At 38.2% G+C, this 12,393-nt stretch overlaps 1 protein-coding gene across 4 annotated transcripts in view; it reads left to right on the forward strand.

The window, feature by feature from the left end:
* ADGRB3 (adhesion G protein-coupled receptor B3) overlaps positions 1–12,393 on the forward strand; it is a 514,089-nt gene that overhangs the window by 188,123 nt on the left and 313,573 nt on the right. For all 4 annotated transcript variants that reach the window (XR_014174267.1, XM_081940251.1, XM_081940252.1 and 1 more), the window contains exons 6-7: positions 2,737–2,901; positions 8,750–8,914. Coding sequence is in view for 3 of the 4 variants with exons in the window: in XM_081940251.1 (XP_081796377.1) it covers positions 2,737–2,901; positions 8,750–8,914 (330 nt within the window). In the remaining variant the exon portion in view is untranslated. The remainder of the gene's footprint in view (positions 1–2,736; positions 2,902–8,749; positions 8,915–12,393) is intronic.

Below are 12,393 nucleotides of genomic sequence, written 5' to 3' on the forward strand. Positions count from 1 at the left end.
ATCTTTTACTGCCCCAGTGATTTTCCTCTGAAGGAAAACAGAGTAAAACAAAGTAAAGGAGATATTTGTAAGAGTGCTCTTGAAATGATGTAGTTGAAGCAGTTAATGCTATTAAGCATTGGTAGCAATGATCCCTTTAGCTTAAAATATAATATGGTAGAGCACCACCAGAACCATTTAACAGACACAGCATAAGGAGACACAAATAAAGTATAAAGAGAACAATGTAGTACAAGCCTACAGTATCAGGAAATGTTGCGTGGCCCATTAATTATTCATTTCAACCGATTTCTCAAAGTATAATCATATCTCATAAATAATGTTATGTTCTGAGTTCATTATTTAGCTTGTCACCTTTCTTGTAATATCATTCCGCAATGGCATTGGACTAGGAATAAATGACAGCTGATGTTTATACGATGTCACCTTTGTATAAAGCTGCAAAATAGACTTAATAGATACATTTATTTGGACAGGTGTTTTTTTCTTTTTTTTTAGTTTTCTAGTCCGGGAAAGTAGAACTTAGTCCACCATAGATGTCTACAGTCTGTTGGTTATTTGGGAGACTTTCTTAACAGAAAACAGAAGCCGGCATTCACCTAGTCACTATTGTCTTCTATTATTTTATAATGAAAATGCACTTCCAAGGATGAGACCAGAGATTGGGACATGTCTTATCACTATATCAGTGGTGGGTTCCGGATCCCATTCCAACTGGTACGGTTGGAACAGGCCCCGCAGACTCCACATGGACGTGCACAGTGCGCGCACACACACACGCAACACGCACATGCATCTTAGCGCCTCCGTGAGCCTCCGTGATGCTCCAGCTGCTCATGCACCATGCGCGTGCGTGGAGGTGCTGAAGACTTAAAAGACCGGCAAGGAGCTCGGGTGGGCAGGTGGGCCCTCCGGAGCACTGTACCGGAATGGTATTCATTGCTCCAGGCAGGCTCCGGTACACCCGTACCAGGGCATACAGCCTGCAATCCACCACTGCACTATATGGTCTGTCTGCGAACTATGTTTCTCATAGTTCTCTTTTCAGAATAAATTGTGTAAACTGCCTGAGCCTTTCCACCTATCCAGAGTTATTATGCCCAACCACTTAAGTCTCCATTATTAACATAAATGAGGAAGGAGCTTAGTATTTGGATAAAGTACAAATATTTTATATCTTTGAGTAAATATCACATTTTAATTTGTTCCCATGTCATATTTCTTAATGGAAATGGCATTTGCAATTGTAGTACAAATATACCTTCAGGCCCTCTAATCATATTTTGCCTTATTGCACTTATGAAGGAGCATCTTACCTTACTTTTGTCCAATAGGGGATCAGTGATCAGTGACATGCTTCATACATACTTTATTTGGAACAAAAATGTTATAAGGCTCCAGAACTGCTTAGAGGTACTCCTTAGGCTATATGCTTCATATCAAAGACTTCATTTATTGCAAGTGGCCAAAATAGATTTACTTAGGGATTTAATCAGGGGCACTTAATGTATAACATCTAGTGCCATTGATTAAATCCCTAAGTAAATCTATTTTGGCCACTTGCCATAAATCAAGTCTTTGGTATGAGACAGTACCACCCTATGCTTAGGTAGATGTATAGCTCGTTGTGACAGGAGCTCTGGTGCTTTTCACATAGGGAGCTGGGGAACAACCAATTGTTTGCTTGTCATATTCAGGATGTTACTCTTGATGCCTCTGCTGGCTCTTTCATTGGGTACTGTATTCTAATTCACCCAGAGCATCCCCATTTACTTGTGAATGTGGAATACAATTGTTGAATACGAAGTTATAAATTGCAAGGCACAAGTGCTGTGCAGTGCTTCAGTTTAGGTTCAGAAGAGATACTATAGAACAAGAGGGAGCATGAACAAAGCACCTGCCTATGAAAACAGATGAGGTGTGTTTAATATGTCTCAGATAGGTGCTGCATTCACAATCCCGGACTTTCAAAAGCATGTCTTCTGAGTTAAATCTAAAGCATAGCCCATCCCTCTGAAGAGATACTTGGCCATCAGTTCTGACAAGAAATGGTTAAGAAAGGACACCACACCTACTGGAAACCAAAAGTAGCATCTAAATGAAGTAGAGGCTAACAATTGTTAAGTGATTGCATGTAGTCCCAGTTTAAGAACTAGTTAATTCCCATTTCCAAGGTCTGCCCTTAAGTTGCATTTGTATGTAAACCGGGACAGTATTATTGCATTGTATTGTATAAGTAGCTTTGAACTCGAAGCATTGTGTATTTAACCTGAAACATTGTGTATTTAGCTCAAATTTTAGGTTCCATTATGGATGATCCAGTTTATGGATCATCCATAAACAGGGCATTCTAAATCCCAGGGATATCTGTACAGGTTATGAGTGACATTATCTAGAACAGCTCCCCCCAATCTTTTGGGCATCAGGGACTGGTTCCGTGGAGAGAGGTTTTTCTGGGGACCAGAGGGGATGTGGCTTCATGTGCTCCTGCATCCTGTGGATAGAGCTTTCCTTGTTTGTTTGCTGGAATGGTGCCAGTCCATGGACTGGGGTGGGGGTGGGGATGGGGTTTAGTGATCCCTGATCTAGAATAAAGTTATCATTATCATCAATAACTATGAATAAATATTAAACTTGCTGTGCTCAATTCCAAATGTAAAGTTATAGTCAAAGAAGAAACTCTCTGGGTCCTATAAGGCAAATGGTTTTCATTTCTATTTTGCTGTGTTGCAATAGTTGATGGACAGTGGCAAGAGTGGAGCACTTGGAGTCAATGCTCGGTGACCTGCTCCAATGGCACGCAGCAGAGAAGTCGACAGTGCACAGCAGCAGCACACGGAGGCTCTGAGTGCAGAGGTCCATGGGCAGAAAGCAGGGAATGTTACAACTCTGAATGTACAGGTATGTTACATTCACTCAATCCCTTCTTATATGGTGGTGGGAAAAGATTGGGTATTATTCTTTATTGTCTTAACAGTCTGGGATGCCTCAGAGAGATATTGTTGGGGATACCAGAGATGTTCTTGGGGGTACAAGGTTATCTATTATGCTTTTGAGCATTTTCCAACTTGTGATCTAGGCAATTGAACTGGGTCTTCCATTCTTGTCCTTGGCTAAAATTCCTGCTTCGTGTTTAATACACGACAACATCATTCCCCCCCCCCCCATTCTGCTCATTTGTATTCATTTTTAGAATACTGGGGGAGGGCGAATAGTAAACAGAAAATCATTCTTTCTCAGCCCAACTCACCTGTTGTGGGGCAAATAGGAAGAGGAAGGTATCTTGCATATGTTCACTAGTTTGAGTTATTTGTAAGAAGAATAAAGGTAGGACACGAATGAATGAATAGCAGTGTTAAAATAGTGAAAGGGGGAATTACAAGTTATGGGGCCTGAATTTAAGAATGCTTCAACAAGACCCATAATAATGAAATGCCTCATTTTGATTAGACTACAGTTTGAGGTATAGAATATGCATCTGCTGCAAAATCTTGTGGACCCAGATATCTTGGTATAGTTATCCATCAGATGATATCTTGTTTAGATTACTTTAAAGTAGTTAATATCTTGTTTAGATTACTCTGATGAAAGAGAAAGATGCAATCCAAAAATTACCACTGTACAACTCCCAACAATGATTAAGCTGGCTAACTCTGCTGGGATTGGAGCCCAACAACCGAAGGAACCTTGTTTCTCGAGCCAGCTGAAATACATGGAAAACTATTCAGGAGACACCACTAATGCCAAAGATACAGTAACCTTGTTTACTGAGGCCAAGGGCTGAAAACATATATCATCAAAGTTAAAGTGATTGCATTGGCTCTTGGTCCTCCTTTGGGGATACCTGAAAAAAACTGGCCTTCTAAAGCCCCAAGTGGCTTATTAAGACTAATTTATAGCAGGGAGATGCATCAAGCTGGATTCGGCTAACAATGAGGAAAGTTTAGCAGAGTCTGACTTGATTAGGTTTTGAATGAGACAATATCAGTCTAGGACTGTAGACCAGGCTGAGAATTTGGGGGAGAAAAGAAATCCAAGGGGAACACAGAGTAAACCTCCTCCATATTGTTGTCAACCCAACAACATGGATGTCTTTGTTGTCACCATGTTCATTTTAAGGGGGATTTCCCTTTTCCCACATATAAGCTGCTTTTTGTTGTTGCTTCTTTACAGTTCAGTGTTGTTTATAGCAGTTTTAAAATCATCTTCTGCATGAGGTAAAGACTGGTTTTTTTAAAAAAAGAAAATGTATAGGAAGACATTCTATTTACCACTTTTTGAAGGCTGCTCGTATATATTTATAGAACAGACTTTTATAAAAAGAAAAAGAATTTGAGAAAAAGGAAGGCACATTTAAACTCATTTTCTACATGCAGTCATACCTGTCCCAGAAGAAGTGTGGGCTGAAGTTTAATCTGTTAAAGGAATCATTTTGTAATAACAGTATATTACTGAAGTATTTCAAAGTTCAGAAACTTTAAATGCTCTTTCTGGAATGTCTCTTAATCCTGGAGCCTGGCAGCTTTTAATTGCTCTTTAAAAGAATTATTGCATAATAAGCTAAGAAAATGAGATTTTTAAATTACCATAATTTAAAATTTTTAATATTTGCATTTTGCTAAATATTTCCAATATTGTCAAAATAATTTGCCTTCTCATAATTCTAGCATAGTTAAAGTTTCTCTGTTTATTTTGCTTTCCCTTCATTTTAAAAAAAAAATTCATTTGCTTCAAACACTTTATACTCTCCATACAATTCACATGTAATCTACTCTTTTTAATTAACTTGTTTGTTTGCATTATGAATAGCTTCATGTAGCTTCAGTTCAGTTTCTTTTGCTTTAAATTTGCAACAAGTCTTATGCCAGATAATAAAATTCCACTTTGATTATGTGCTTTCTGGTTTGGTTGAGGTGAAAAACATTTAATTCCAAAATATCTTTGCTGAACAGTTTATAATAAGTTTAGTAGATAAATAATTAGTGGCTAGACTAGTTAATTTGAGACATAGATATAGCAGTGCATTTATATTTTACTAGTACTTACCATCTCTCTCTCTCTCTCCCCCTCTTCCTCCACCACTTTCTACATAGTTTTTTACTTCTTCTTTTTTAACTTTCAAAATTGCGCATATAGCTGACCTGAATTTCCTTGCTGCAGATTTAATTTCAGCCCAAAGCTAGGCTTCCAGAATCTTACCTGCAAGAAAAGGAAGCATTTTGCCAGCTGCTTTTATTCCGATGCTTTTATTTGTAGTAAATCCTTGTGTTTGAGATTTTTGGATTGTCAGTTTATTAAAGGAAGTATAGAAGAAGCAGCCTGTTGGGAGCAGAGGGAATTAAGCACATTTGGATCACTCCATAATATGTAAGGAGGAAAGAAGAGGATTTGAGGAATGCAATATATGAAATCCCCAAAGGAGAGGGATCTATGCCAGCTCTCGCCTTTTCTTTCACTGTCTTCTCTTATTTATGTGGGGTTTTTTTTGGCAAGTCTGAGTTGAATTTTTTTCTCTCACTCACTAGCTCTAGGAAAAGGATGAGTACAAAAGACTGGATAGAGGAAACATCTGGGGATTACAACTATTGCTTTTACAGGCTTGTTTTTTTCCTCTTCCAGTCTAAGTTAGAAATGTATTCAAGTCAGCTCTTTGTAACTTGTCAGGTTGTGATCACACTTAAAAACTGAAGATGGGCAGAGCAGCAAAGGCAGGAATAGCAGCTTCCTTTCAAGCCTCCTTTCCAATTGTCTCTACCAAGGACAGAGAAGGTTAATTTGGAACTGGGTCAAATTCATGCAACTGATGCACCTTAATTCTGCAATAATCTGTAAGATGTTAATTTGGAAACTACATAAGAACTTACATTTCATTTCATTTAATAAGAATTTACATTTAAGAGCTGTGGTGGTGCAGTGGTTAGAATGCAGCATTGCAGGCTAACTCTGCCGACTGCCAGGAGTTCAATCCTGACCAGCTTGAGGTTGACTCAGCCTTCCATCCTTCCAAGGTCGGTAAAATGAGGGCCCAGATTGTTGGAGGCAATATGCTGACTCTATAAACCCCTTAGAGATGGCTTTAAAGCACTATGGAGCAGTATATAAGTCTAAGTGCTATTGCTATTTATTTTTTAAGTATTCTACCCAATAATGGCTATTTTTATTTATATTTCCTCCCCAAATACCCAGATTTGAAACATTCAGCACAAGAGATGTAGCACATAACAAAGATGCTTAATCCAAAGAGAAAACATTAGTCTGAGATCATGTCAGTTTGCTTACAAATGCAGGCAGAACAAAATTCTCTAGGGTCGGTACTCACAGCCTTGTTTATGTGCTCTTCTGAATAATATATGTTGACATAAGCAACGTGAAAAGGGATCTTTGAGTGGGTGTTGATTCCTTTGAAAGCAGAGAGTGGTTTGAAAAGCAAATCACCCATGTCCTCAAACTGCAAAAAGAGGCGGAGTGAATTGGAAAAGCCGCTCTATTGATGGGGCTATTTTGAATTCGCTTATGTGGAATTTATAAGGGCCTGCGAAGAATTTGGCCCTCTGCTTTCGACGCTTCACGATGTCCTGAGGTGATGGTGAATTATAGCAGTGTGCGGCATCCTTTTTATAAAGCTTTCAGTCTTGATTTCTGTCAGCTTCATAATCTTATTGGTATAAAGTGGATCACCTGTTTATTAGCTGCAGTTATGTAGACATTTATGTGAAAATAGGGACACGGTTAGTGGTGGGTTCTGGCTACCGTCGCAAATGGTATGCTTTGCACAGGGCTGGGCGTCCTCGTCGGGCACGTGCACTGCGTACGCATGTGCACGCCACCGCCCTGCAACACCCAGCTGCTCAGCGGAGGTCGCGCAGGCGCTGGCTGCTGTATGCGCATGCGCAATTGGCCCGGTTGCTTCAAAAACAGGTAAGGAACGCGGGCGGGTGGGTGGGCCAAATGAGCCACCATACCGGTATGGTGGCCGCTGCTCCCAACTAATACCAGTACGGCCGTACAGGGCTGTACCACCTGGAAGCCACCACTGGATACGGTGGCTCAGTGGCTAAGACGCTGAGCTTGTCAATCAGATCATGCCGACCACATGACCGGAGATATCTTCGGACAGAGCTGACTCTTCAGCTTTGAAACGGAGATGAGCACCACCCTCTAGAGTCGGGAACGACTATCATATTTGTGCAAGGGGAACCTTTACCTTATGTGAAAATAGTGGCTGTAAAGTAAATAGCATAAAACTGCTTTTGGAACAAAATCCTGTGTGAGGTTGTGAAGAATGCCAGGACATAACTCTTCCTCCTCAGTCCCAGGGACACCTTCAGTTGGGTGGGGACACCTTCAACCGACTGAAGCCTTCAATTGACAGCTCCATCTGTTATAATGCCAGCAGTGGATGAAAGGGAGACTTTAGTTGATTGACGTGCAGCAGGCATTTCTCAAAAATTATGTCTTCCCATTGCTCGGCAGCAAGACATCTCAGCAAAAACTGCTGGAAATGTCTGGATGCCATGGTGGCAATCACTGCAGCAGCAGCACCTTCCCCCCACCCCTCCCCCTTTATAAAAACCAGTTTTTCCTGCTAGCAATGGCAGGTAGAGGGCAGCACAACATCATCTTAACTGGCCCCCTATCAACTTCCAGGGATTAAGACTTCACTGCTAAATGCCTTCTGAATAGTAGTACTTTTAACATTGCTTTACTTTCTTTTTAGGTGAGTTTAATGTGCTACTGATTTGCTAACATTTTTATTTTACTATTTTATTTTATTATTTCACTATTTATCAATTAAGGGCAGCTGCTATTCAGAACTGAAGGGAAGGGCAAAAATCTATGAAACCTGCCTCCTACTGAGAATATTAAAGGAAAGAAAAACCACCATATGACACATTTCAAGAATAGCTTTTTGCTGCAAAGTCATAATTCTTCCAAGGATTAGAAACTGTTTATTAACGAAGCTTTTTTTTTTTTTAATGGAAGAATTCCGTGGATGATATTTGAAAGGTTAAGTTGACAAGAATTGTTCTGTAAGCTGAATCCAAAGTGGCAAATGAGAATCCTTTTTTCTACCACTAAAGTCTAAAGATTCTTTCCTAGTCTTTTTTAAATTTGATTTGGTAGTGGTATTAATAAAAAATATATAGTGAGAACTTTACAGTAGATGAACACAAGAGATATTGAAGAATATATAAAAATACATTGTTTGTATTGTACTGCAACATCACAATAGCTGTGTAAATGAAAACTGGCAATTATTTAAAATATTACATATTTATATGTTACAATCACACTGTGAAAATGAGGCTGCCATTAATATATATTTACAGTGCAATCCAATGCATGCCTCTTTAGGAATAACTTCTACTGAATTCAGTGTGATTTGTTCCTAGTTACTGTATTTTCAACCATAACCACCTCTCTTTGCTCTTACAATGTGGACAAAACTATATTGTATTTAAGTTTATTTACTGGCTAGATTCAAGCAAATTGCTCTATCATCTATCTATCTATCTATCTATCTATCTATCTATCTATCTATCATCTATCTATCTATCATCTATCTATCTCTACCTCTCTATCTCTCTCTATAGCTTCTGCCCATTCTGGATATAGTTTTAAACTAACTTTGTTATGTCTTTTTTAAGTGACTGCTTTACCCATTTTGGTGGGTTTGCTTGTAATAGCTACTGTTATGGTATCTAACTATTATATATATATATATATATATATATATTTTCCTCTTCAGCTAATGGTCAGTGGAATCACTGGGGCCATTGGAGTGGGTGTTCCAAGTCGTGTGATGGTGGCTGGGAGAAGAGAATAAGAATATGCCAAGGTGCAGCTACTACTGGGCAACAGTGTGAAGGAAGCGGAGATGAGGTTAGACGGTGTAGCGAACAGCGATGCCCAGGTAAGTAGCAGGTATGTGTAGAGTGTGGTTTAATATGGCTTTCAGGTTTAACATAACCACATCTAGGATTTAAAATAGAGGTGAAACATATCAGGCCTAAGCCCAAAAATGACACATAACTGTATCCCTCATAAATTATTTCAATTTGATACATGATGACTTTTTAATACTCAACACAAGTATTAAAAGTAGATGAAATTTGAAATGCTGACCATCAGATTTGTATTAGTTACAATTGTTTGTTACAGAGTTGTTACTCTAAATTCTACACTTAATTGCATATAATCATCATAAGTAGAAACAACAAACTGGGTAAGGACTTGGAGTTTTCATTAAGAATTAGAAACATTTTAGAGTGTGAAAGGTAATCACTCAACAAGTTTTGGAGAATGTAGGGAACCAACGTATCAGATTCTGCTGATCTCACAGCACCTCTGTATTGAATTATAGCCCACCCTTTTCATTCGAAGTTAAATAATGAAAACTGCGGAAGAAAAATCTTAATATAAGGTAAAACTGGTTCATAAAATGACATTGACATCTCATTTGCCTTATTAGAACTTAAATACATGCTGCTTATTACAACCCCATGTGTGTCTACTAAGGACTAAGGCCATTTAACGAAATTTAGTCTTAGGAAAGTTTGTGTAGGATTGCAGTCTATTTCTTTGATTGAAATAAATGAAAATGTATAAAATGTACTTACCTTGAGTACAGTCTCTTCTCTGTATTCCAAGATAATTACAGAATCTTTCTCTTTGCGAACAGAGGAAGGACAAATGTTCATTCAATCATCTGAAATAATAATTAGACAAAATTAATTGATGTCTTTCTATTCCTGTTGGTTTTTCTTTTGCATTTAGCAAATTAATTCAGTTATGTAATTGTTATGTATTTTAGCTTGATATTTTAAATGCTATGCTTTCATTTTATGTATCTTAGTATCTTCATTAAATACATACAATATATATCATTATCATGACAATAGACGACAAACCCTCCTTAATTATACAAACACAAATATGGAGTAAACTAACAAAGAAGAGGCCATTATGGATGAGTTAGTATGTAATTTCACGATCTTTGTGAATATCTAAGGTAATTTCACTGGGATTGATTCCCTCTCCCCTCACCCCCAGGCAAGCATGGAGTCAAGACTAGATAGTGCTTTATTCTCTGTTCCTGCTCATAGATATATATCTAAGGCTATCCAAGTAGTGAAATAGGCTAGATCTGTATATTTCTCTTCCCTTTCTAACCTTTCTCCTTTACTTGGTGAAATCACATGAAGTCCTGGAAAGTCTGCTAGACATTAATAAGCAACCATCTATCTAAAATCAGCATAAGTTACAAAAGATGCTAAAGCCTTTGGAGAACCTAATGAGAAACTTGCAGGGTTAAAATTATTCCACAGTTTAATTGTTCAGTGGGCCTTGCATCTACGTGTTCATGCTCTTTTATTCCTAATTTTACTATCTGTCAGTATAAAGCTTGCTTTGAAACAACATATAAGCTGGTGGGGTAATCAGCCATGATGGAGATCAGAGCTGCAAAGTGAAATGGGAGAAAGAGCCTAATCTCACTCTGCTCTTTCATGGTAGAACCTTCTCCATGTGAAGTCAACATTATGGAATACAAAAGATATATGTGGTCCCTAAAACATGGCTGTTCCAATAGAATTGGGGATCCAACATCTATCAACTGTTTATTGAACCGCGTCTGAACATTTTTTTTAAAAAATATTTACTAGCAAATCAATGCAAATCCACGGCATTGTACCAAACAGTCAACAATAAAACATAAAAAATCCATCTGAACATCTCCAACAATTGTACCTCAAGCCTCTCCTTTAAATGCCTTTTATGTCAGAGATAATTACAGCAATAAAAATGTAATTACATATGCAGATATGGTTCGCTCAGATTCTATGAATAAACTAAAAACACAGCAAGAACTCCTTAGTGAAAGCTGGAATATACCATGGCTCATGTATTTTCAAATTGTCAGAAGAATAAAATCAAATTTCAAGAATGGAGGAGGGGAAAAATGTTTTTTTCCTGGAAGTTTATTATCAGAGAACTACCGTCCTCAGCTGCCCTTGTCTATGTTGCCTCCTCTTTACTCCATCTCCTTGCAACAAGAAAGCATGCTGAAGAATATTGGAAAGCCTTTTTCTTAGTTCAGGTACAAATACTGTAGGTGACTACAGCTTCATTGTGATTCTCAGCCCTCAGGCGAGGAATAGAGCTCTTCCATTTGCAAATCAATCTCTAAATCAAAGACAGACAATCTGATGTCCTTCAGATATTTTAGGATATTATATCTAACTAACTGGGAATTATAAGAATCATACTCCAACATGGTTGAAACCTTAGATTGCCTTTTTCTTGCCTAGGATAACAAATAATAGCACATTTGGATGGTAAGTGATTTACTGCACAATATCCAAAACAGAGAGAATTTGGTCAGTCCATCAAGGTCTCTTGTGATTGAGACACAGCTGTGACAGAGAAGAACTGCTATCCCCTATAGCTCCAGTTCCATGTAGTTAATACCTGGTTCTTGTCTGTGTGCCATGGTTCTTCCCGGGCATAGGAGGTTGCTTAATATGAGATGGCTCACCTTGGATGAGAATGTTAGCAAACCCAAATACCATAAGGCTATCTAAACCAATATAACAAATGAGCAAACATTTGATCAAGTCTGGATCACCGCCCATGGGGAAAGGTAAACTCCTATCATGGGATAAGACTCTTCCATTGTTTATTCAACTGTATTTATTGAAGGATGCTCTATGGAGAACAAATGAAGACCTGCAGAGAGAGCAAAGAATTAGCAATGATATATAGGAGATATATTCCTTAATCCTGGAATTTTAGAACAGGAGCACACATCCTTTTCCTAAAAGCAACCACCTGTACCCTACCCACAATGGCTTGACAAAAACATAAGCTAAATCTGATTTAATTTTAATTGCATGTAAGTATATTTATTAAAATTAATTAAATGTTTTATCCTCTATTATTTTGATAATGGTTACATCAAAAAGTATTATTTAAAAATTATTTGAGGGGTCTGGTAGGTTGCACCCAAAGCTTAGAAGAAGACCCAAGGTTTAGTGAAACTAGATTTTTTTGTCCTTTTCCAAGGTTTTGTCTCCTTGCTTGTTTATGTTGTTAAAGCCAGTTTTCTTTCTGGTCTTGGAAATCATGTCCAGTTCAGGAAATACTATACATACAGGAACCCAGTGTTTCTGAAAAGCATCCCTCATGCTTTAATTCTTGCTCATTTTGTTCTTAGAGGATGCATTCTGAAGCTACCCTCTGCCCTAGGTTTTCAGCCGCTTTATATCATTGAAAACACACTAGTTCACTCTTGCCCTCATGCTAAGCTACAAGAAACATAATAGAGAAGGGTTGACAAGGTCAGAGCATGCAACTCCTGATTAGGAACAAGATGCTTCTGTAGAAGAAGCTTCT

The sequence above is a fragment of the Natrix helvetica genome, assembly GCF_964273705.1.
Source record: "Natrix helvetica genome assembly, chromosome: 2".
NCBI classification, from domain to species: domain Eukaryota; kingdom Metazoa; phylum Chordata; class Lepidosauria; order Squamata; family Natricidae; genus Natrix; species Natrix helvetica.